Genomic DNA, 25,927 nt, shown 5'->3' with positions numbered 1-25,927 from the left:
CCTCTTCTTTGCTTGCCGGCGCTTGCGCGGGATCCTAAACTATGAAACCCGGCAAGGCCACCCCACCCCCGCCGCCGAAATAGGATCTGGCTAGTGGACCAACGGGGGCAGCTTACATGCTTTCCGTTGCGCATTCCTTCCCCACTCCCTCGCCTCAGATTGAAAGAACGACGCCGACCAGTTGCCCCCACTCCCCGCCTTAATTAAGACGCGGCGGGGGGGGGGGGCTGGAACCCAGCCCGGAGCAGAAGCGGTTAACCCGCTGGCCAGCTCTTCCAGTGGCATTTAATCCCGGGTGAAAATAGCTTTTCTAAACAAAAGCAATTCGGTTTCAGGCATTTGGTCCCGCTTAAGAGGAGGGCTTTTCACAGGCCTCGGGGGTGGGGGAGCGAAAGGAATTGTCGTCCGTCCTGGAAATTCAGACAGAAGGAAAGGAGGAAGGCTTTTAGCCCGTTCTCCAAATACCCAGGAACCCTTTGAGACAAACAGCAGCCCGCCCGGAAATCCCCTCCTAGGGCCAACGCGGCCCAGCCCTCCCACCGAACAGCTAATTGGCTCTCTCTGCCGCCCCTCGGCGAAAGGCCTATCCCGCCCCCATTTCGGGGTCCCACCTTTAAGCCAAAGGCTTCTAGGGAGCCCTCAAGCAGCCGGGAGGGTAGAAATACCGTCTGGAAATCAAGGAAGGGGAGGTCGTCCTCACATCCAGTGGCAGTGAGTTCCATAGCTGCACCCTGCCCTGCATTTCCTCCCTTCAGCTTCTGCCCGGCTTCCTTTCCGTGAAGGAAATGGGGGGGGGGGGGGAGGTGCATCACTTCGTAGTTTTCCTGTAACGGGTGGACTAATTAAAAGGATGATTTTAAATGATTCCGACGTCGCGTTCTCCAGCCGGGCAGAGTTAGTCCAGAGGTGATCCAAAGGCAGCTTTACCTAATTATTCACAAATAAAACACAAATAAATGGGAAGTAGGAAAAAAGGGGGTGTGTGGGGGGAGAGGCCACCAATTATTAGCTCGTCTCCCGTTCCTGAGAGTGAATTAATAGTCAAGTGAAGAGAGAGGGGGAAACACACTTCACCCCCTCCCTTACCGAATGAGCTCCTTTGATGAGGAGGGGGGTGAGAGGAGGCGAAATGAACGACCCCTTCCTATAAGGACCCTCTTTCCAAAAATGGCTTCTCTCAAGGGTCTCCACTGATCTATGGTGACACTGTGGTTGTTATGTCCGATTGGGGAGCAATGCAATTCTGGTCCTGCGCAAGAATTGGGGTGGGCCCCCTCCTCTTGCGGCGTTGGGGCTGGAGCTGCACAGATCACACCCCCGCCCGAAGCCTGACCTCCGAGCGGGATGGGGGACCGTTCTCCGGGACAGACAAAAGGGCCGAGGCGCCGGCAGGTGGAGGCCCTTCATGGCGCTCCCCTACGGAGCCAGGGATCCCCCGGAGCGTCCGGGCCCCTCCGCCTTGGCTTCGGAGCTCCTGCTCCGGACGGGCGGGGTGCGGCCCGCGCCCCCACTCACCCAGGGCGGCGCATTTCTCCCGCCGTCGGCAGACAGACGGAGGGGCATCTGAAACCCCACAATTAGCCGGCCGCCGCCCCCCTCGGCGGAGCCCTCCCTTTGTCTGGCTCGGCTAGGGGGAGCGGCTCCCGGTTTCCGGGCTGCCGAGCGGCAGATGGTCGTGGCCCGGCCAGCAGACGCTCACCTGTCGCCTCCCAGAGGGGCAGGTGGATGGGAGGGGGCGCTTCCTTCTGGGAAGGCGAAGCCCTCCCCCCAGAAGGGAAGCACCAGAAGGGGCGGCTGGTGGGAGAATTTGCCATTGTTGAGGCCAAGGTGGGTGTGATGGCTCCGAGTCTTATTTCTAGCCCACCTCTTCCTCCCCAGCCCGCCGGGCCAGCCCGGGGGCCTTGCCCCGAAGGGGGGCCCGCAGCGCTCCTCTTGTTCGGGAGGGGGGCCCGGCCCGGCCAGGGGAAATGGAGCGGCCAGCCTTCGCCTCCCGCCTCGGGTCAATTATAGCCCTCAGGCGGCTGTTCCCAGCCCTTAAATCAGCCTAATTACCGACCGCAGAGACTCCAGGCCGGGCGAGATCATTAGCCCAGCCGAAACCGGGACGGGGGCAAGCAGAGGACCGGCTCCGCGGGGCGGGGCGGGCGTCCCGGAGCGCCTGACACGTCGGGGCCGCCACCGCTGATTGCGCGCAGCCCTGGCACGTTCTCCAGGAATTCCTGGGGGACTCCGGGCGAAGAGGGGTCGGGAGGAGGCTATACGCGAGCCCCCCTTCCCTCCAGGCAGCTCCCTCGGCCGTCTGGTGCCCCGGAGCGGGAGAACAGCGCTCCAGCCCGAGGGGCTACTTCCTCGCGGGAGGGGGGGTCGCTGCGCTCGCCTCTCAGCCCCCGGATCCAAGACGATGCTTCGGCCGGGCGAAATCCCTCAGATTTGACGGCAGCCCCTGGGGGCGCTCAGGAAGCAGCCGGTGGCGCTGGGAGAAACCGGGCGTCACTCCGGCTCCCGTCACTCCGGCTTTGCAGCGGCGACGTGCGGCCCCCTCCTTGACAAGGACCGCGGGGTGGGGGCGAGGGGGCAGGAGCTGGTCAGAGATCGCGGCTTGGAGGCTCCTGATCGCCTCTTCCCCGCCGATGCGCTCTCCCAGGGAACCTCCGACGGCCCCCCTGGAATGCAGCAAGGGAACCCCAGGAAGAGCCGGTGGACGGTCCGAGTTCTGTCGGTCGTTGTTTCCTCCCTCCCTTTCCCGCTCTCTCGTCTCCATCCAACTCGACTTAAGCTCCGCCCAGTGAGAAGGGAGGGAGGGGCCTCCCTCAACCGGCTGGGGTGGTCACTCTTCAGTGGAAGCAGTCGCTTGGTCTCCCTGGACTGGGACGCGACTTGCCGCGTCCCCTGTCCCCTGCCAGCACCCGGGGGGGGGGGATCTGGGGTGCCGGCTTGGCGGTGAATGTGTGCGCCTGGGGGGAAAAGGGGCCATGGCCCATCCCCTTAAGGATCTGGAAGGGGGGGAGAGAAGAAGCCCTGACGTCTGCAAAGGGGCTTGAGAAGGAAAAGGGCAAACGGACCAGCCGAGCCCGCCTCCCTCTGAATCGGGCTTCAAATACGCGCCCTTGAAAGAAATGGGGGGAGGGGAGGAATCTCATTGCTTCCTGCTCAGGATATTCTCAGGCACGTTCAGCCTGGTTCCTGAATGAACCCTGCGGGGGCAGGACGTCCCAGTCCTTCGGAGTCAGCCTGGGTGACTCCCCGGACTGCTCCATGCCCCTTTTTCGGTACTGGTTTGCCGTCTACAGGAGCTGGCCTGACGTCCCCGCCTGGCCTTCGTGCCTAAGGAGATTGCAACTCGGGTCTCCCCCACACCTACCCCCAGGCTGTGCTCAGTCCTCCCCACGACGCGAAAAGCGGACCGTAGATCGAACGGCCGGGTTCGCCCCAGAGCTGCGCCAATGCAGTGCCAGGTTTCTGATGCGAGCGCAGCCCCTGAGGATGCTCCCGCGCCTAAGGCTCCGAGTCGCCGCCTTCAGAAAGGTAGAGAGAGGCCGCGCGCTCGGGTCTTCTGGCGGCCACGCCCCCTTCACTTCGGGGGCTTTGGCCCCCTTCCTTCCTTCCTTCCTTCCTTCCTTCCTTCCTTCCTTCCTTCCTTCCTTCCTTCCTTCCTTCCTATTTTCAAGGGTCCACCCTCCCCAGCACACACTTCTGCCCTGACTTAGTCTCCCAAAGAGAGGAGTAGGCGCCTTTCCCACCCGGCGCAGACGGAGTCTGGCGCACTCCTTTGCGGGGCAGAAAGGAGGCACCCATACTCACTTCCTGGGGAGCAAAAGGGGGGCGGGAGGGCGGGCGGGGGACAAGGAACCTCCCGGGCACTTTGGGAGAGTGCTCTGGGGGCGAGGCGTCCCTGCCCGGCCCTTTCCTCGCCGGCGATGCCCAGGCCGGGGGAGAGCGGGTGGTGGTAGCAAAGCTGCTGCCTGGACGGCGCGGCCAGGCCTGCGAGGGCGACGGCGCTTCCCCGAGCAGGCCTTCACCCTTCCCAGGCCGCGCCGGCCGCCGGCGAGCACATGGTGGACGGGCCCGGCCTGGCGGGGAGCAGCCAATGGGCGCCGCGCCCGACGTGATGTCAGAGCGGCGCTAGAAAAGGCGCGGAGCCTTGCGCGGGCTGGGACTGCGGCGGCTCCTGCCCGGAACGCGGCTCCTCCCCCCGGTCCTCCCCCTCCTCCAGCCTCGCGTTCCCGCCCCCCGTGCCTCGGTCCCCGAAGCCGCAGCCGGGCTCAGCAGCCGCCGTCGCCGCCGCCACAGCCGCGCCTGCCTGCCTGCCGGAGAAGGCGCAGAGGCCGGCCCTGCTCCCCACCCCGGCCTCCCTCCTTGCGCGGATCCGGCCCCCTCGGCCGCGCCCGCCGCCCGCCGCCCGCCGCAGCGCCGAGGCCTCTTCCAGCACCGGAGTCGTCCCAAGCGCCACCGGCGGAAGCCGCCGCGCCCACCGGCGCTCGCTCGCCGCGCCCGCCGTCTGTGCGCCCCGGTCCGGCGGCCGGGCCTGGAGGCCCGCGATGCTTTGAGGCTGCCCGTCGCACCCCTCGCTTCTCCGCCGGCCTGGCCGGGGCGGCCTCCCCCGGCGGGCGGACTGAAGGCAGCCCGGGAGGCAGAGGCGGCGAGACGGGGCGGCCGGCCGGGCCGGGGCATGGCGGAGCCTCGCCGCGCGTAACCGGAGCGCCCGGAGCCAGGAGCGGCGGTCGCGGGGAGAAGCGGAGAGGCGCGGGGCCTCCGGCGCGGCCATGCTCTTCCACAGCCTGGCCGGCTCCGAGATGCACGGCGTCATCGACGAGATGGACCGGCGGACCAAGGGCGAGGCGCCCGCCATCACTTCGGCCATCGACCGCGGCGAGACCGAAACGGTAGGGCCGGCGGCGGCAGCGGCAGGCCCGGAGCTCCAGTTTAGAGGGAAGGATTCCGGGCTAGGTCGGCCCAGGGGGCTGAGCCCAAACGCTTGGCTTCTCAGCGCCCGGTGGCGCTCCACCGAAGCCCCCGAAGGAAGGGCGGAGGAAGAGCGAGGAGTCGCGGAACTTGGTTCGGCGGGGAAAGGGGTCGCGGGGCCGCGGAACCGGGAGAGGCTTAATCCCTAGAAAAGGGGCCGGGAAAGTGCCAGCTAAGGCGAAGCCGTCGTTCTGCACCGACTCTAAGCAGGGGAAGCTGGGTTGGATTGCTTAAAAAAAAAAAGAGCAGTGATTTTTGGTTAACAAGTACATTTGTCTGTTCCTCTCTAGTATCTCCCCCGCTTAAATAAATAAAAATAAATGAATTCGGTTTTAACAATAGATATTAAAAGCCAGGTTAGCCCATCTTCCTAAATCAACACAGAAAAATGACTTTGGGAGGCTTTATTTTAATTACGATGGTTTAGACTTTTCATTTACAATTCCCCCCTCCCCAGATCCAACTCTCTTGCCTATCTCTTGCCTTACCCCCCCTCCCTTTCCTTTTAATGTGTTTGCTTAACCAAGTGGCCTCGGTCGGCAACATTTTAATCGGGGATTAGCATTTATAGTTTTTGCGTTTGTTCGTTTTTCCTTCTCGCAGCCGGCCGGCTAGAAAATGAACGTTCCCGTAGCAGCTTCCAGCCATATATAATATTAAGAGTAACAACAAAAATAGCAATAGCATTAATAATAATAATAATAATAATAATAATAATAATAATAATAATAATAATAATCTGTTTATAAATTGAGCGCGCAAAATGCTATTTATTCGGGAATAATAGTTCAAATTTAAAGGAAACTGCCCTTTCAAAATATTTTTCATCCGTGCTGTCCTATTTTTCTTCGAATTTTTCTGGCACTTGGGAGTCGGGGAACAGAAGAGAAAGTTCTATAATTATTTTTTTCCTCCACCCTCCCCGTTTTTCTTTTTTACTATTATTATTATTTCTCTGATGAGCCTGTTTTTTTGTACTTAGAATTATTTTCTGCAGAGGCACTTTGAAGAAAGAATTCAAGAAATGAATTAACTTATTTTGCAGAGTTTCAGGCTTCTAACAATTCAGGAGGAATTAAATAATAGGACTGAATCACTTCCCTGCTCCCCAAAATTAAATGGATTTTTCGAAGATTCCAGGCGGTTTCTCTGCCTTCTCATTTCCACGGCGCAGTGAAGGGAGCAAACAGTTGACCAGGAGAAAGAAAATTAATCCGATTTCAACAGGCATATGCATCTCTATAAAAGAACGGCCGTTTCCTCCGTTTCTAATTAACATCATTATTTGTCCTGCTTAAAAAGAAATGGACGCGAGAAGAAGGGAATTTTCGTCTCCAAATACCAGCGGAAAGGGGGTTGGATAAATATTTTACATTTTAAAACGTATTTATGAGGAGGAAGGAGAGAAAGGGTTATTTAGGGTTATTTGGGCAAAAAGGGGGAAAAAAACGAGTTGGTTCAATTCGGTTCGTATTCCGCGGAGGCGGCCCAGACCTCGCTCGAGCTCCCATGAGCTGCTCTGGGGCAAGTTTCCGCGTGAAATCCGTTAGGATCTCAGGGCAGGCGGCGTCTAGAAGCTCTTCGCTGACTCCGAGGTGGCTACCCTTTGGCGTTCCTGCCCCGTGGCTTTCGTGGAAACGCGCAAGAGCTGGGGGTCTACCCTGGACAAGCCGCCCTTCTCTTCTCCCCACCTCGCTTTCATTTCCTTTATTTCTTCTCCTTTTAAAACGGAAAGATCGCGGAGGAGTGACGGCAGCGGCTGTTTTTCGGTGAGCCGTAGAATGCCTATCCGACTCACGTTAAATTATTATTAATCATTATGGTTGGTCGCACAGATGGATTCGACTGGATTTGGCATTTCGGTCCCCCGATCGAGTCCTTCCCAGGGACCTGGGATAGGCAGATGTTGTTGTTCAATAATATTAAAGGATTATTATTATTATTATTATTATTTTGCAACCTGCCAGGACTTAAGAAGGGCGCTGAGCACCTGCCCTCCGCGGTGGAACTAAACATGTGTTTCTTTAGGATGTCCGCCCGTATTTATTTTACTGTATTTGCCCCCTCCCCTCCCCCTCCCCCTCCCGCGCAGGCCTCCGCTTTGCTTTTCCCACCCTCCCCCCGCTTTTCCGGTGGCACAATCCATACTGAGAGGCAGAGAGAAAACAGGAGGCTGGGTGGGCTCGGGCGACACAACCCGGAATTTAACCCCCGTTTGGGGCTTGCTCGATACCGGGAGGCAAAGGCGACGCCAAGGGCTGGATTTATCGGAGCCTGAGCGGCGAATGAGGCTAACCGGGTTTAACGCGGCCTCTTCTGCCCTGACCTGGTAGCGGGGAGGCAGGCAGCCAGGCGGGATGGTGGGGCGCGGTGGCTGACCCCCTCTCCCGCTTGAGCCGGCGGGAGGGGCGAAGGCGCTTCGCTTCCGCGCTGGCTCGGCGGGGGAGACGCGTCGGGCCTCCTTCCCCTGCCCGCTCCGGCTTTGGCCGCGACTTGGTCTTCCCGGCCAGCCCTCGGGGGAGCCCCGGCCTCGCCCGGCCAGGCTCCCTCCCGTCCCGGGCGGGCCGCCGCGCCTCCTGCTAAGCGCCGCCGCTCGTCTCCCGCAGCACGCCATGCCGTCGGTCAGCAGCGAGCGGGCCGCCCTGTGCGCCGGCTGCGGGGGGAAGATCTCGGACCGCTACTACCTCCTGGCGGTGGACAAGCAGTGGCACATGCGCTGCCTGAAGTGCTGCGAGTGCAAGCTGAACCTGGAGTCGGAGCTCACCTGCTTCAGCAAGGACGGCACCATCTACTGCAAGGAGGATTATTACAGGTGAGGCGCGCGCGGGGCGGCGGGGCGGCGGGCGGCGCGGCGGGCCGGGGGCCCCGAGGGGGCTGAAAGCTCCCCGGCTCGGCCTTTCGGGCTCACCTGCCGCAGCAGCCACCTGTCCGGGCCGTCCTTCCTACCCCCACCCCCGCAAACGCTGGGGCAGGGGGCCTTCCTCTTCCCCTATTCGTGGTCCAGGGCGCTTGCCTTTCCTACCTCCCCATCGCAGAGAAGAGGGACGGCGAAGAAACGGGGGGATGTGTCCGGGGGAGGAACTCTGCACGTGCTCAGGGGAAGAGGCGGCCTCCAAAAGCTCCTTCTTTCCTCCTTTTTTATCTCCCACCCCCCCCCCCCCCGCGCGCTCGCAGGAGGTTCTCGGTCCAGCGCTGCGCCCGCTGCCACCTTGGCATCTCGGCCTCGGAGATGGTGATGCGTGCCCGGGACTCCGTTTACCACCTGAACTGCTTCACCTGCTCCACCTGCTCCAAGATGCTGACCACCGGCGACCACTTCGGGATGAAGGACGGGCTGGTCTACTGCCGGCTGCACTTCGAGGCGCTGCTGCGGGACGAGTACCAGCTGCACTTCAACCACGCCGAGGGGGTGGCCGGCAAGGGCCCCACGCTGGGCGCCGCGGCCCCGCTGGGCCTGCCCTACTACAACGGCGTGGGCACCGTCCAGAAGGGGCGACCCAGGAAGCGGAAGAGCCCGGGCCCCGGCGCCGAGCTGGCCGCCTACAACGCAGGTAAAGGCCGAGCCAGGCCGCGGAAGGCGCGTGCGGGGCGCGTCCCGGTTTTGCAAAGGGATCTGCTGCGCGGGACTAGCGCCTCGGGCGCGCAGCGCTTGGCTCGGCTCCTCTCCAACCAGTGGAAGCGCCCCACATCTCGGCTGCGTTTGGGCCGCTCTCCTGGCGGGTCCCTCGGCTTCTGCCCTGTCTTGGTGTCACCCTCGCTTTGTGGACTTGGCGGAGGGGACGAAACCCTTTCGGGAAAGCGGGCCTGCTTGGCGTTTTCGCGCGCGGCGGTTTCTCGGCGACCCGCGCACCTCCTCGCCCCCCAGCGCCGGGTGCCTTTGCCCGCCCTGAAGTTGAGGGCTTGGAAAACCGCGCTGGGCCATTCCCACCGTTAGGAATAGCGGGTCGCCGCTTGCAGACGGGGTGGCAATGAAGCCTTGGCCGGGGCGGGGGGAGGCGGCTTTTCTTCTCTTCGGCGCTGGAGCCGGGAAGCTGCGGCGTTTTCGCCGCCGGGACCCGAAGACCCGGGCTCCAGCGGGCGTGCGGGTCGCGAAGCGGTTTCCCCTGCTTTCCGGGGCGGCTCGCCGGAAGAGGGATCTTTGAGCGATTGGGGCCAAGAGGCGCGCTTCCCCAGCGCTGAGCTGGGCCGGCCATGGAGATGCGCGGAAAACCCGGGAAAAGGTGTGTGTGTGGGGGGGGGCAGTGGGGGGAACAGTCCTGCAAGGCGAGGGCGTTATCCCGGGTTGCTGTCGGCGCGCTAAGAAAGGAACGATGTTTTTTTTTCTCTCCCGGGCCTGGAACGGTTCAGCTCTGCGGCCTCAGCGAGAAACTCGTGACTTGTGGCGGAGCGAATGTACGGGGTGGGTCGGGTGGGGAACCCGCAAGAGAAGGCACCTGGCAGCCTCGCGTGGAGGGAGAAAGAAAGACCAGCTCTCCCGCCGTCTTCCTTCCGTCCTTCCTTCGAAATCGGTCGTTTTCCAAGCACCGGGGAAACTTTATTTCTCAGCGACCGGGCGGCCCCCCAATAACGTAGTTGCTGTAAAGTTGGGAGGGGGGCGAGGAGCAGAGAGCGGCTTGCTGGTTAGCTGAAAGCCTCCGTTGCAACCGGGAAACAGAATCCCGGGATAGGAAAAAAAAACCTTTCCTTCGTTGCGCCCCAATCCACACGCGATTCGCATCTTGCTTCGGACTCCATTTCCCCGCAATGTTGGGCCCCGGAACGGGGGGGGGGCAGGAGGAGGAGAAGGAGGAAGAGGAGGAGAGGAGAGGTCGACCCGAAGGCGGAACGACGGGAGACAAACTGGGCGGCCCGGCCGTTTTGTTCGCGCCAGGTGGGACGCGCGCGGGAGCCGCTTGCCTGAGACGGATCCAGTCCGACAAGCGGAAAACGGCTTCGAAGGGGGCCGGGATTTCAAAGACATCCCCCGCGCCCTAAACGATTTTCGGGGGGCTCCCTCTCCCCCTCCCGCAACTCCTTCCTTCCTTCCTTCCTTCCTTCCTTCCTTCCTTCCTTCCTTCCTTCCTTCCTTCCTTCCTTCCTTCCTTCTTCTTTCTTTCTTTCTTTCTTTCTTCTTCTTTCTTTCTTTCTTTCTTTCTTTCTTTCTTTCTTCTCGCTGGAGGGAGCTAGCAGAGCTTTGAGGGCGCGGCATAAAACCAAATTCAAAGCCTTCTCTTCTCCCCCTCAACTTTTGATTTTTTTATAAAATAAAAAAGCACCCCCTCTCTCAGATCTGCGGGAAACTCCCCAGGCAGCACGTGGGAAGAATGAGGACAGGAACAGGAGGCTATTTTTCAGCCCCCTCCCCTATTTTCCTTGCCCAATGGAGAGCGGCCTTCTTCCCCACACCCCCACTTTTCTAGGGTCGCACACCTTTCAAGGCAGGGGAACTTTCCCCCTCCTGGGCTTCTGTTTTGGGGGGCTGGGGTGGAGAAGCGTCTTGCCTGCCTATTTAGAAGCAGCTCCCTCCCCCTTCATTCAGGAAGGACAAGGGGGAAAAAAGCTGCTCTCCTCCGTGTCCTTTCTCACTTGATTTGTCCCAACACCCAACAAACTTGGCAGGGAGGACATTCAGGCTGAGCACAGGGAATTGAGGCTAAGGGGAGGGGGCTGGGGGCTGAGCTCTCCCCCCCTCTTTTGTGCATTGTTGCGGCCCAGTCAATTAGGATTTGTTCCTTAGTTAAGTAAACGGGGGAGGGAGGGAGGTTCCAGCCCCCTCCTCTGCAGAGATTCTGGGGGCTGCAAATAAGGCCCATGTGGGCATCACTTTTTGCAACCCCTGGGGTGAAGATTCTGAGCAAGCCACCATAACGTTTCCATGGATCTTAGGAGGGTTTTTTTTTCAAGAGCTGGGGGGGGGGGGGGTCTTGCCAAGTGCCACATTTTTCCCAATAGTTCCAGGAACTGCCACATTAGGGTGAGCATGGAAGAGTTGGGGATGTTTCCTGGCCCCCATTAAGGCTCAGGTGATTGAAAGTTACCTCTGGATGGTTCAGTGCTTGAGGGCAAATCCAACCGGTCTTTTTCTACACGTGCTTTGGGTCCCCGGAGTAGAAGACCCCTCCTAGAAGGCTGTGATCCTCGCATTGTGATCCACACATCGTAAGCAACTTCGTCGGGATAAATCTACAGCCAGGCTAGGAATGTCCAGAGTGCGGACATTGCTGAAGTAGCCCATCCTCTGGCTGGTGCCGCCAGCGGGGTTCAGTTCAACCGTGCTGGAGAGTCACAAATCCATGAAGGGGGCGGCGGTGAAAGAAAGCAGGGGGGTGGTGTGTGTGAGGGGGGGCGGTGTTGGTTGCATAAAAACAGTAACATCATTTGCAGAGAAGGGGGGCTTTTCCTCACTGATGGTTGAAAATCCAAGGGGGTCTCCCAGCACCTTCTTGGTCAAAGAGGACCTGAGTGGGGAGAGGCTATCTGGGCACAGCATGATGTCCAAGCACTCCGCAAAGGTCTGGGCTAGGCTGATCGTGCATGTGACAATTGGAGTCTCCCCCCTTTTATGGCCTCGGCTCTCCCGCACATGCAAGAGGCAGGCGGCCGTTCTTCTTCTGGCCGCCTTCCTCTTCGACCCAATCTTCCCGGGACTGTCCAAGGGGACTCTCCCATTTTCCTCTGGGCAAGCCCTCCACCGCACAGGCAGCCACGGGCTCCTCCTGGCTGAAATAGCCCCTTCCCTTGGCACATTGTTCGGTGGGCTCAGGACTTAGGGCTGGAGGGGACCCATTGCGGGGGATATGCTGGCAAACCCTTAGGATACCTCTCCTTTTGTGCACGGGTGGGGAAGAGAGACCTGCTGGCTGCCATATGGCCATTTGGTTGGAATGTACCCTGATGCTCACCAGGCGCAGCAAGAAGTGGAGGGCCATAATGGTGCTCTGTGTCTCCTTCCACACGTGTGTTTTCCACCACCGGTGTCGATGGGTGTGCTGTGGGTGTGTGCCCCAGCGATATTGCTTGTTCCGTGTCTATTACGGCATCTGTTTTCTCAAGAACTGAACAGCGAAGGCAGGACACCGATTCGGTGAAGGCGCGACTTTAAGGTTTATCCTAATGACTAAGTTTGTGGGAGAAGATTCTGGTGGAGCAGATCTTGCCTCCTGCAGGGGCTTATGTCAACCGAAGAAGGCAAAATTGCCCTTCTTCTTTCGCCCAGCCCAGCCCTCATTTTAGTTGAATATTTCAACTGCCAGGCCACTGCGTTTGCTTAATTGATCTACCTCGCATCCCGGCCAGGCACTGCCAAGAGATCCCCCCCCCCCGCACGCTCCTTAGGACTCGCGTGAGTTTTTCACCCACTCCTTTCATCTGCCCCCCACCCCAAGAAAATTCACAGCTCCTGTCTGGTGCAACAGTCCCCAGGGAGTGTTTGTGAACATTCGGTGTCGGTGACACGGCTTCAGCTGCCCCCACAGGGCCAGGCAGGAGAGTTGATTTCAGCAGCAGATGAAGATCATCTTAGCTAATCCAGCTCAAAATCTGTGTGTGTGCGTAGCCGCCGGCCTCAGGGTGGGCTGTCTTGTTCCTTCTAGCTCATGCCTTATGCCAAACAAAACATGTTCCTTCAACGCAGCCATGATAATGATTTAATGAGCAGGATGCCCCAGTGGAGGGTTCCTTTGCCGGGCTGAAAGAAAGGGCTGCATTCTGTCCTCGATAACCATCTCCGAGCTTGGATTTTCTTAATGGCAAGCTGGTAGCTCAGAGAAAAGAAAGGGAAATTTCATTTTGTTCGCTCTTAAATAAAGCGGGCAGCCTCTTTTACAAGTGTCCTGAGAATTTATTCAAAGTTGTGGGGTGCTAGGGATTGTGCAGAACACACAAACAATTTGCAAAGGGCTTCTGGTCATTTATGGCTGGTGGGGGCAGGCTGGCTTAAGACGGGCCACTTCACCACCACCGCCGCAAGGCACGATCGCCCCATTTTTTCAAATATCACAGCTCCGGATGTTTGGGAATCCTTTCCCCCAGTGAGTTCTGGAACATGGCAAGAAATCTGGGCTTTGCCTCTTGTATTAGCCATGGTTTCCTTCCTCCTACCCTACTATAGGCCCTGCTTCCTCTTCCTCTCTCTCTTTATTGTTATTAACTAGCTTTTGAGGGGCCATTTCAAGCGAAGACTGAGCAGACCGTATTAAAAAGTGGTATGCGTTCAATGACTAGGTACTTTTGGCAAGCTGGTGGAGATGGCTGTTTTGATTTCTGCACATTTTTGGGACCTCTGTGTATTTTTCTAGTGCTGGAGCAACTGAGGGGCAGCTGAGATTGATCAGCTAATTCTGACATGTGAATCTGGGACCCTGATTTAATTCAGAATGTCCAAAAAGACTTTTGAACCTGCACACATCTTAACTGTATCTCCCTTTAGGTCCCTGTCAGAAGTAGATTAGACGAGCTGATGAAGGACAATTTTAAAAGCCTGTGCAGATATGTTAAGACAGCTGGATCAATAATTCACACATTAGCACTCCCATGAGAGATATTTATCTCTTTTTTTTCCTTCATTTTTCAGTCATTTTGGTAGAAGGAGTAAATAATTATCAGGGGAGAGAATCAAATGAAGTGGGGGGGGGGGCGTTTACCTACACGGTTGCTTCAAAATTTGGAAAACAGGAAGTTGTAGAAAATTTAGTTCTGATCCAACACGTCTCCCTGTTTCCTGTCCGAAAGGAGAATGTATGCGCTTAGACCTTAAAAGCCGTATATGCTTTTTTGGTAAACAGTTATACATTAATTTAAACCTGATTTGCAACTTGAAGTGATTTTAGTGAATTTTTGACGCTGCCCTTTAATTCTTTGCAAGGGTTTCATTTGTTCATTGGGGGGGGGGGTTAAATTGTCTTTAGTTGGGTGGGGGTGGAAAGATAAAGTAATTTCAGACCCAGATTTTTTTTTAAGAGGTTGGATTTTTAATGGTCTCCCAATACAGAGAGTTGGCTCTAACATCCCAGTCTATTCTTCCCTCAAATTATAGGTCGGATTTTCAGTCAGGTGGGCACATCCACCCCCCCAACCCCCCTCCCTCCCTTTAAGCAGTCTTTTAGTTAATGGCCTCCTTTTTTCATTCTGCAAGTGGAGCTGGATGGGAAGACCGAGGAGGTTTTGAATGAGCCTTTCCTATTGAGGCTGGAGTGGACTTGCGAATTTGCAGCTGCACGATGCCGCTGAACAATCTGAAGTGCGTTAAAACATTTTGCAAAGCGATTCCTTTCTTCTCCTGTCTGGAAAGGGAGCGCCAAGTGGGAGATTGGCGTGGTGTGTGTGTGGGGAACAGAAGACGCCAATGCTTAAAACGGTGGCAGAAAGAAAGAGGCCTCCCTTCTCCCCCCAGTCCGCCCCCAGCTCATCTTGTAAAGGTGAAGATGGGGGTTCTCGCAGGCTGATCGTGGGCAGGGCAGGCTCAGATAATGCTAGAACCTGGATTTAAATGCTGTGTGATGTGATGGGGTGGTGGGAAAAGGGGGCTTTGGAGAAGGAACGGTATTATTTCACTGACTTTGAAATGCACCAGATCTGGCAGGCTGCTAAATCCCTCCTGGGCTGAGTTCTGAGCGGTGCTGTGGATGGCTGAGCCTAAATCTTTCCCTGGTGAGGGGAGAAAACCTGAGGCTGGCGCCAAAGGGCCCAGCAAGGGGTATTTCCTCTGGGGCCTGTGCTGACCGTCATCTCTCCTCCTTTGTGTCCCTAGCGCTGAGCTGCAACGAAAACGACGGGAGCCCCCTGGACAGAGACCAGCATTATCCCAGCAATCAGAAGACCAAACGCATGCGGACGTCCTTCAAGCACCACCAGTTGCGGACAATGAAATCCTATTTTGCTATTAACCACAACCCGGATGCCAAGGACTTGAAACAGCTCGCGCAAAAAACGGGTTTAACCAAACGGGTGCTCCAGGTAAGCAAAGCGGGAGGCTCCAACGCAGCAGCAGGCCTCTGGCTGGAGCTGCAGGCAGCTGGCTCTTGGGGTCCCCTGCTCACAGGGGTTATTCCCAGCAAGGCGCCAGGTACCTACCTCTCTGAGCCTGAGACTGTCTCAGGAGCACCTTGTCCTGTCATCCAAATATCAAGACCAAGCATGCAGTGGGCCACTAAGCCCATAGTCCCCATGAATGCAGCTGCTGGAAGACAGGACCTTTTCTCGAATTGCATGCCCAGGCCCTGTCCCATGCAAAGGAAGAAAGTGCTCCTGGGCAGCAATTGCATTTGGAAAGGATGGGGGCAATTTGCAACCTGTCTCTGCCTGTGCTGTAGCAATGGCTCCCTCCGAAGGGGTGGGTCAAGAGAACATGATTTCTGGTGGATGGGTGAAAGAACTCAAACCAAAGTTGGCTTCTGCTCTGAGGCAGGGATGATGGTTCCAAGGGGTCTTTAAGGAGGCTATGATGGAAACCCTGGCATTGCATTTTCTCTGGTGGCATCATCTGGTTTCCAATTCTCTTCCCCCCCCCCCCACAACCACCAGGGCAGGCTCTACCATTAGGCAGCCTCAGCTGTCAATTGTGGGAGGGGGCAGCAGCTATTGTCCTCGCAGATGGCGCACCTGATGTTATGAGTAAGGGGTTGTCCTGTCTGTGGCCAGCAAGCTCTCTTCTGTTGTGGTCTTGGGTGCTTTGCTGTGCATTGCAAAATAGTTTTGCTTTGTGGGGGGAGCAAGTTTTGCAAAGCTAGGACTTCCCTAATGCAACGTTGACCCAGTTTGGCATTGGCTGCACTTTTGACTCATCTTGAGAACTTCAGCTCCCCTTTTGATGCACACCAATTGATCTGGCCTCCCAGTAACATGCTTGGGGGCGGGGGCGTCTGTTTTACATATATTTTTCAGAACCAAGCTCAAACCGGCTACCTCTGCCCTCTGCACTGAGCTCTAGTTCATTTAACTGTGATATGCTGAATGCCTTTTAATGGCTGGATTCACGTGATGGATGGCTCAAGTATGGTTTATAAGCTAGATGGTGGTTTGTTTGGAATGGGCTCAGCAGATTCTCTGAACCCAGCCATGGTGGTGTATAAATCAGGATTCAGTGTTATGTGAACTCAGGCAGTTGTGGCTTGTTTGACAAACTATGGTTAAACCAGTCTCAGCTTAGTGTGAACCTAGTCAATAAATGATCATCTGGCCTGGCTCTCTTGTTGCTGCTCTTTAAACGAAAAATGAAAGGAACGCATAGATTTGTAGAATAGTTCTGAGTTGTTCCTGACAACAGGACAAGGAACAATGGATTTAAGTTACAAGAAAGTCAAATCTGGTTGGGCATCAGGAACAACTTCCTAATGGTAAAACACTGTTCAATGATGGAATGAACTACCTGGAAAAGGAATGGATTCCAGATTGCTGTAGATGTTGAAACAAAAGCTGGCTTGTGAGGTCCTGTGACTGGTTTTGTCTAGCTTTTGTTTTGTTTTTTTGGTGGGGGGGAATTGTCCTCAGCATATTTTCAAAAGCCAAGTGTGGCTGTTGGCACATGAAACATTTTTTTGGCATCTTTGGCTAGCCGGTGTGTTGGTAGAAATAATGAAGGAACAGGGGACCACAGGTGTAGAGACCTTAGGCTGGACTTGCCAAAACGGATATAGCCCATTGAATGCTAAGTCTGAAAAGGTTTTGATGATTATCTGGCCAATGAAAATGAGTCCTGAAAAGCTGCGGTCCTCAAATTGTTAACAGAAAGTTGGTGGTGAAGAAATGCGGACTTTGCCCCATGCCTTCTGCAAGTGATAACTTTGGAGAATGTTCTACCAATATTGACCACCTGGACCAACAGGAACCCTTGTCTGTACATCGGTAAAGATGTGAGCAGAACCCACAAGACTCTTGCACTGCATTTCTTGGCTTATCAAGAGTAAAGCCTGGCTCTGAGAAACAGGATGGAAATGAGGGATGTAAGGATGCTTTTTAAATGTACGATGGAGCCATTTTTTCCCAACTGGAGGCTGATAGCTCCCACGATGGCCCAGGCCGGCTGACCAGTGCCCATGCCGGGTAGTGACAGAGCTAACCTCCAGCAGTCCAGAATATTTGGAGGCCCCTTGAACAACCTATTAATTCTGGCTTTTGTTTATTTTGCATTCGCTGCCTTTTGACCTGATGCTTGAAAGACGATTTGGGCCGTGTAGAGGAACCCTCAAGTGTTTGTAATTGCCCAATTGTAACGACTTTGCATTTGCTCAGATGCACTGTGGCCTCTTCTTGCTCCTGGGTGTAGAGTATTCAGAGCTCAAGGGACTTCATCGCCCAAAAAGTAAACCTTGGAACGGCTGAGTTTTGACTGCTAGGCAATTCGACCTCTCTCACCTACACTGCATAGATTTTATGTTACCGACAGAGAATCTTGCTGTTGGTAGTGGTGGAGGTAGAGGGAAAAGGTTGCTGGGTTTACCTGGATTTAGTTGCAAAGTCCGCAACAGTCAGGTTAGGAAACAGCAGCCGGAGAAAGAGGTCTTTTGGGTATCTCTGGATTTCGGCTCCCCTCGGTCCCTGGACAGTGGTCAAGTGTGTGGAGGCATAATGTCCAACCGCCTCGTGCAGAACGGGGACCTGCGACAAATCCAATTTTCTCCAACTCCGAATCAAAAATTTTAAGGCCATTTTCCATCCCTCACAGAGCCACAGAAACAGGGTCAAAAGTATTTATGCAGAACGAATTACGCCAATACTGTGGTACCTTTTTAGCTGCAGACTAAAAAGATATCGAAGTATCTTTTCGGGGTTGGGCCAGCCAAAATACTGCACAGCTGCAAAAGGGACTGGCAGCAAAACCTTGCCCCGTGAAAGCCATCTATTCAGATTTTTTTTTCTTTGCAGGGTTCTTTTAGATACACATTTTGGGGTATTTGGGGGCACGTCCTGGCTCCCTGAAACCTGCTGAGATTTCTGGCCTATGCAGAGAGACTGATTTAGAGCAAGGAATTGCAAAGAGGACACACAGTTACTGAAGGAATCCTGTACCCGTCTGAGACTGGTTCCCTCAGAGAAAAAGACTTCCAAATTCATTCTGGCTTCAGCTAGCTAAGGAGGGAACCTACATGTGGTTAAAGAAATATTACCATAATTTGGATTTTTTCAAATAATTTCCTTTCTGCATTGCTCAAATGAAGCTGTTTAATCTGGGTGTGCTTGTTAATCTGCCTAAATTAATCTGCTTGCAAACTAGCCGTTGACTTCAGGAGTTTTTGGCAGAGAAACCCATCTGAGATTCTCTCCAAAGGAAACTCACCCATACTGTGTGCTTAGCTGTCGTCAATCGGTCACTGTTGGCTGGGTTTCCATAATAGGTTAACCAGACAAAGTGTGTGGCTTAGAACTTCACTCGGGGTGGCAGCAGCAGGGGACCTTCTGTGGCCAAAGCACATGGCCTCTATTTTCATAATACTCGAATCTGGGATCTTCCAAGAACACTGGATAGTGGAAGATCTGGGATTTCTCTGTAAGGCGCATCGCTGAAGGAGGTGGCATCGGCCATTGATCTGGAGGTTCAGAAGGCAACAGAGAACTGTGAGGACTACTATCATGCAGATGGCACAAATTCTTATCGATCATGGCTACTGATCTCCAGACTTGGAGGCTGTGTGTGTGCCATGGAGCACAATGGGCAAGAAGGAGACAGTTGGTCGATGGTTCATCATCCCAGGCTGTTGGCCCTGATGGTTTGAAGCTGACGGAAGTTGGAGTTCTACCAACGAAGAGTTGCAGAACCCCAACATCTGCTTTTTTGCTCTGTGTACCAGAATTTTCTTCTGCAGAAAGGCAGGAACAAGAAAGTTCAGTGAGTTACTAGCAGTGGGATAATGTCTCTCATCTTTCACTGGATTGCAACCAGGGCAACGTGAGAGAAAAGTTCTGGGTCTCATCCAACCATGGCTGTTTTTACACTCTTCTACACTCAATGTGTGAGCATTTGATGAAGTGGACCCAGGTCCCTCCGAGCTGATGCTCCCATTAATTTGTTAGTCAAGGTGCCACAGATTGTGGTTTGTGCTGATTCCACGTAGCAACCATGGAATCTGGAACCATCTGCTCATAGCCGGGATCACTAGGAAGAGCTGGAAGATTATAAATCAACAGAGCAATGGAAGACCCTTTTGGAATATCATAAATTAAAATTTATTTGAAGATTGTAACAGTCAGCCAGAAATTGGGAAAAAAAAACAAAGTGAGGGAGGGGGAGAGAGAGAAATGCTGAATTGATTTACACGTCACATTAAAACGAAAGTTTCTTCTTTTGGCATAGGCTACTGTGTTGACTCAGCCACCAAGGCTTACATATGATCTTAGCTTAATGTGCAAACCTAACCAACTGTGGTTGACTCAGTAAAGTAGGGTTACACCAACTGTGGCTTAGGGTGACTGTGTTCAGTCACTGTGTTTCTATCCTTGGACTGTAGAGCTATCTGGATCAAGACAAGAATTGGTGCCATCTGCAGAAACAGAATGTTTGGGTTCTACTAGCAAGGTGGTATGATACCACTTCGATGGCTGAAAGCGAAGAGGAACTGAGGGGCCTTATGATGAAGGTGAAAGAAGAAAGTGCAAAAGCTGGTTTGCAGCTAAACCTCAAAAAAACCCCACAAGATTATGGCAACCAGCTTGATTGATAACTGGCAAATAGAGGGAGAAAATGTAGAAGCAGTGAAAGACTTTGTATTTCTAGGTGCAAAGATTACTGCAGATGCTGACTGCAGTCAGGAAATCAGAAGATGCTTAATCCTTGGGAGAAGAGCGATGACCAATTTCGATAAAATAGTTAAGAGCAGAGACATCACACTGACAACAAAGGTCCGCATAGTTAAAGCAATGGTGTTCCCCGTAGTAACATATGGCTGCGAGAGCTGGACCATAAGGAAGGCTGAGAGAAGGAAGATCGATGCTTTTGAACTGTGGTGCTGGAGGAAAATTCTGAGGGTGCCTTGGACTGCAAGAAGATCGAACCAGTCCACCCTCCAGGAAATAAAGCCAGACTGCTCACTTGAGGGAATGATATTAAAGGCAAAACTGAATTACTTTGGCCACATAATGAGAAGACAGGACACCCTGGAGAAGGTGCTGATGCTGGGGAGAGTGGAGGGCAAAAGGAAGAGGGGCCGACCAAGGGCAAGGTGGATGGATGATATTCTAGAGGTGACGGACTTGTCCCTGGGGGAGCTGGGGGTGTTGACGACCAACAGGAAGCTCTGGTGTGGGCTGGTCCACGAAGTCACGAAGAGTCGGAAGCGACTGAACGAATGAACAACAGGAAGGTGGACCATAGATTTAGCAACTGAAAGCTCAGAAAATATAACCAAACTGGTTGGTTATAATATTTTTTTGCATTTAGGTGGGGGGGAAAAGCCACTTCTGAGTGAGTCTGATCCTGCAGCCTCCATCGGGGTCTGGTAGACACCATGGTGACATCGCATGTCATGATATCATTGTGTAAACCATTGTTTGTGTGATGACACCATGATAGGCATGATGAAGTTGCTGGTTTCCTCATGGCCCTGCTAGATGCCCATACCAGACTCCATATTTCTATTTAATGCGCCTATTTATTGTTCAGGAGATGCTGTTGTGGGTTGTCATCATGCTTCTACTCTTCTGCTTCTAATGTCTCACGTCTCTGATAAACATCCAGTTACCAGGCAAACATCTATGGTGGGAAGAACTCCACTTGCTAAATACTGCTCTGTCATGCTGAGGTTGACTGCACAGGAGCAGAGCTGGGGGGTGGGGAGTTGGTAACCCTGAAATATTACATTTAGGAGATTATTCTTTCAATGCTGAACTAATTCTAAGGACTTCTGTTGCTGGGGTTCAGGGAGGCAGACAGCATCCTGCTGATCTATCAGAGGTCCAGCTGCTATAAGTTGGTGCAAGCCCTTTTAGGTGTGTGAACCGTAGGAAATGTTGGCGTGCAACAGTGGACATATGAGGACAAGGTATGGGTGTGTCAGGTTCAAAGGCAGCCACCTTCTATGGTTTCCTGATGTTTTGGATCATTCCAGATCTGGCAGCTAATTTTGGCATGGGGCAAAATGTGATCCAATTGTGCAAAGCCTGTTTGCAAATACAGACTTCTGCGTCTAACTCCACCCCCTCCCTGACTGTTGTTTTTTCTCCTTTTCTTTCCCTGCCTCAGTTTCTCCCTGAGGAAAACTGCATGAGATAATAATAACCTCTCTGGATTTTTTTGTTACAACGAAAAGCCTTGTGGTGTGAGCTGGATCTTTAAGCTCTAGATTAACCTGCTGCCTCCCACCCATTCTCTCCTGCTGCTGGGCAGTGCAAGCAATGCCCATGTTCCACAGCTGCTGAGCATTATGGGAATCAAAGCCCAACTCACCTAGAAGGTGCCTTCTGGAGGAAACCACACCAAACCATTCTTAGAAAAATGTTGAGAGGCTGCAGCTTGGAGTTCAGTCTGCATTCCTGAGGACTTTGGAAGTTTGTACACTATTGTGTGACTTGGAATTGGCTTTAAAAAAAAAGTTATTGCTATTACATGTCACTTTTGGCTTGAATTTCTCCAGCCACGAAAAGACCTCCGGGCTGGTTATCTCGACATTGGGCTGGTTGGGTTCCCAGTTCGAGAGCTGTGTTTTCTCACCCATGTTCCTGCCTTTTAAAGCACCCACATCAGTGGAATTCCACAGATCCGGGGTGAGGTTTACAGAGAGCACCAACTTTGCAACCTATCAGGGATGACTGCAAACATTTATTTATTTACTCTGTGCTTAAGCTGTCTCAGAACCCTGCAGCCTGGATTCTCTCTGGGTGGAGAAAAAAGTGGTTTTTAGGGTTGGGGTTGCAATGGCTGAGGGCCAACCTTTGCCTGCCCAGCCATCTTTTCAGTAACAGCCTGGCACAACACCTTTCCCCTTCTTAACTTAGATAGAATTTTCTCTGTGTCTCCTCTTGGCATCATCTGTGCTCTCAAGGTTGGCATTATCTTGGAGGTTCTTAGGACAGTTTCCCTCTTAGAAAAGAATGAGAGAAAGAGAGAAAGAGAGAGAAAGAGAAAAGAGAGAGAGAGAGAATCTTCTGGTTTTTTGGGGAATGGTTAAATTATTATGCCTTTTTTCCCAAACATGAAAAGTTTGCATTGCAGTCACTGATGGAAAAGTACGCAATTAGGCAGATGATCATTTGGACAACCCCCTCCCTTCCTGAAATCATTCATTTGGAGAACTTCTGCATTCCTTTTTGACTGCAACATACATACATACTTACATATCAGGAAGAGTCTGGTAGCACCTTTCCAGACATAAAAAAAGCCATCACCGTTGGTTCTGATTTTCTGCCGCCCTAGACTAACATGGCTCTCCATGGCTCTTCAAGTGGGCCTTTCTGAACTCAAGAATTAATTCATCCCCTGAGATTGTTTCATTCCACCCTGGCAGGTGGATTGAAAAACAGAAAACCCATTCCAATCTCCCTGTACACATTGCAAGTCAAACCAGGGTTTCCCCCCCCCCCCCGTTTCGTTCCTTCCTGCCTGAGTCATGTATTTATTTAAAAATCCTTATCCCAGAGCAAGTTAATGCCCTCATAGACAGGCTCTGAGTTTTTGCTCAACAGTATGCAACTTGTAGGATTTCTATTATTAATAATAACATATAATTGGATCCATATCGTACCATTCCTCTGAGCTGTTCAAGATGTTAAATAAGACTCTTTCCCCCCGTGTTATTATTTTAGAATTATTAATAATTTATCCTTGCATGCAATGCCAGCAGTACTTTCAAAATGATCTGATGCCTGATCTAAATGCAGTCATAAAAATAAATATTAATATTTAAATATAGATTAACAGCACACAAGAAGGAGGGAAAACATTTTGCTTGAATGACATCTGGTTGGCATTACTGTTGTACCTCCCCACCCCCACTCCCCAAAATATGATTTCACACCATTTGGTTAGTTTACAAGGTCATAGGATCAGCTGCATGGTATTTGATGGGAGACCACCAGCAGTCCCATAACTCTGGGCCAAACAGGGAAATAAAGAAGAAAAAGGCAGTGAAAAACCACATCTATATCACTGCCAAGAAAATTTTGGTCTTTGAAGTCACCAAGAGCTCACCTTGAGAGATGCTTTATCTTTACCCTTAAGAAAGTCCAAAAGATCCAATGAGATTCTCCAGAGATCCAGAAAATCCCACCATGTTAACTTGCTCACTCCTTGGGGTATCCCCCAAGTATTGGGGTGACATCTCCCAGACTTCCCAATTGAGGTGGCCCCAGAGACATTGAGAAGGAGTTGCCCCATCCTACGTGGAGGTCCACCAGCTTGGAGAAGGCTTGTTTTAGGGTACCAATGAGAGCGTAATTGCTCAGGGCATTTGGTGTGTTGGTACCATGGGTTTTCCCAAGACGTTCAGACCTGAAAATAAGTAAATAAATAGTTCTGCATGTTGACAACGTAGCTTGGCATTAACAAATCTGTGTTTTGGTTTTACTCACGCTCCAATCCGGGTGCTCAAGACAGTCACCTGGACAACTCCAATGCCAACAGGTCTGTGATTGGAAAGGGGCGTGTTTTATGCTGTTCTTTAAAGGACGCACCCATCCACGTTGTACTCATCCTTTGTTTCTTTCCCTCCTTTACATGGGACACTTCCAGGTCTGGTTTCAGAACGCCCGAGCCAAGTTCCGACGGAACCTCTTACGCCAAGAGAACACGGGGGTGGACAAGGCCTCCGACTCAGCCCTCCAGGCGGGCACCCCGTCAGGACCAGCTTCGGAGATCTCCAACACCTCCATGAGCCCATCCAGGACCCCCACCACCCTAACAGACTTGACAAACCCTAGCATGCCCTCAGTGACGTCTGTCTTGAGCTCGGTGCCTGGCAGTTTGGACATCCACGAATCCCGCAGCCCTCCACAGACCACGCTGACCAACCTTTTCTGATGACTCGATTCCGTTGGTCTTCTTTTTAAAGGAAGAAATTATTCTTAGTCAAATTCCAAATGTATTTTTGAAACTCGGAAGGTTCTCACAGCGGGGCTGCAGCATTCCGAGCCGTCGGGTCGAGTCCGGCCAGGTCTCGAAAGCCACCGTGGATTTGAGGAGTGACTTGGAATCCCAACTTGCCACACAACATTTGTGTCAATGTACAGTTTTATGGACTGGGCCAGGGAAATGGCAATTAAGTTAAGTTGGCTAAAGCTTGTGTGATTTTCAAAGACTGCCACGTGCCTTATTTACCGTTCATTCCCTTTCTCTTGCTCCGGCCTTTTTCTCTCTGTATATTTATGACCACGGCAAAAAAACAAGCAAACTACAAAATGGGAGGCGGGTGGGGGAAGAGAAATGAAAATGTTAATACGAGTTTTGCTACTTTGAATTAAGTCCTAAGCCCTTCATTGGTCGTTCTGATATCTTAGAATTTTAAAAAAAAAGTGACACGTCTGTTCAGCTATCTCAAAATTTGTAAAAATCTAACCAGTAATAAAGCCACTTACGGAAACTACCTCCACGTCAGTTGCAATGAAAGATGGGAGGATCCTGATTTGGGGAAGGGGGCTGAGGAGGAGGAGAAAAAGATGGAGAAATAATCAAGATAGAGGCTTTTAGTTCCTCTGTCCATCATAGGAGAGCAAGATGAGAAGAGACCAGGACTTTGCTCCTTTCTCACTTCCCGGAGAAAGAGACAATAATGCTGTTTTCCAGCAACCTGATGCCCTTCAGATCACTGGACTACAACTCCCATCATACTAGCCAGCCAGGACCGTTTTAATACCCAGAGCCACCTGTACCCCCACCCCAATCCTGTAACACTTCTTATAATAAAAGAATTAAAAGATAACAGCATTGAAAGTGAGCAGGTTGGTCTGCCAATGGAAGATATGCAGCCATGGCTGGGCTACACTCTGTGATAAACTATGGTCGGCTTATCCATGGCTTGTTGAATAAATCGTAGCAGACTGACTCTGAACCATAACACCAAACCATAAGGTGTGGTCTGCAATCCCAATGGCCAATCTCTCCAGGCTTCCCCAGCACATGGAGGTAGGAGAGCACCCCAAAATGCCTGCCACTTCCATAGACCAATGGTCTGCCTCCCTGTGTCCTTCTCTTCCTGCTGCTGGTAAGCCGACATGCTGTAGCATTATGCCCAAGCAAATAGACTCAGGAGCTTCTACAGAAGTCAGTTGTCTTTCTTTGGAGAGAGACCTTAGGACAAAATGTCGATGAGCTAGAAATCAAATAAACAAATGCCTTAAAAGGCATTTAAAAACTCTATAAATGATGAAATCCCAGGGTTGAGGCGGACCCAATTGTACACTTTTAGCTAGAAGGTTTGGTTGGGGGGAGGAGGAGACATACCTGAGTGGGGTTTATATTTTTTGTTTGCAGACCCTTCCTCTGCCATGACATGGAGTTGCTCAAAGCCAAGCCAGAGTTAGCTGTTAACCTGGGATGGTTCCCTCAGATGATCTTTGACACATCTTGAAAGCCTTATTGTGGACTAGGATGGATTTGCATTGACTTAGTCAGGGGCCAGCTTGTGTCTCCTGGCCTGCAAAGGTGGGACAGGGTAGAAAGTCTGAGATGAGACACCAGCCTACTCCTTTGAAGAAATCAGGTAACCCCGGGCGACGAATCTACTGCTGCTTCCTGCTATAAAATCCTCGGATTGGTCGCTTTCCCCCTCCTTCCCCCAGTCTCTGAGAAGACCTCAGTTCTCTTTATTACTGGAAGCTTGGAGCCTCAGTGTTGGCCAACTTCTGGATGCAGATGACTCTTCCATGCTCTTTCTGGGTTTCCATGGTCATGCCAAAGATGAGGAGGCATGTCTGTTGTCTGTGACTTCTCTGGAGGGGAACGGGTGTCCTTCCATTTCTCTGCTGGTGGGAAAAGGATCCAGGAAGAAATCTAGTTTCCCAAAGGTATTCCTCCTCAAGGTTCTTCTCTTACCTAGCCCATCCTTTTCTTGGCAACCATGGTGTT

The 25,927-nt window shown here is 52.9% G+C and overlaps 1 protein-coding gene across 1 annotated transcript; it reads left to right on the top strand.

The window, feature by feature from the left end:
- The first annotated feature begins 4,322 nt into the window (after positions 1 to 4,322).
- LHX2 (LIM homeobox 2) lies at positions 4,323 to 24,435 on the top strand. Its single transcript, XM_063316168.1, has 5 exons — positions 4,323 to 4,883; positions 7,569 to 7,774; positions 8,137 to 8,513; positions 14,690 to 14,895; positions 23,597 to 24,435. The coding sequence occupies exons 1-5, from the start codon at positions 4,764 to 4,766 to the stop codon at positions 23,882 to 23,884; spliced, it is 1,197 nt and encodes a 398-aa protein (XP_063172238.1). The 5' UTR covers positions 4,323 to 4,763; the 3' UTR covers positions 23,885 to 24,435.
- Positions 24,436 to 25,927: the final 1,492 nt, after the last annotated feature.

The sequence above is a fragment of the Candoia aspera genome, chromosome 16 (assembly GCF_035149785.1).
Source record: "Candoia aspera isolate rCanAsp1 chromosome 16, rCanAsp1.hap2, whole genome shotgun sequence".
Lineage (NCBI taxonomy): Eukaryota > Metazoa > Chordata > Lepidosauria > Squamata > Boidae > Candoia > Candoia aspera.
Note: the sequence above shows the minus strand (reverse complement) of the source record. Positions and strands in the feature narration are given on the sequence as shown.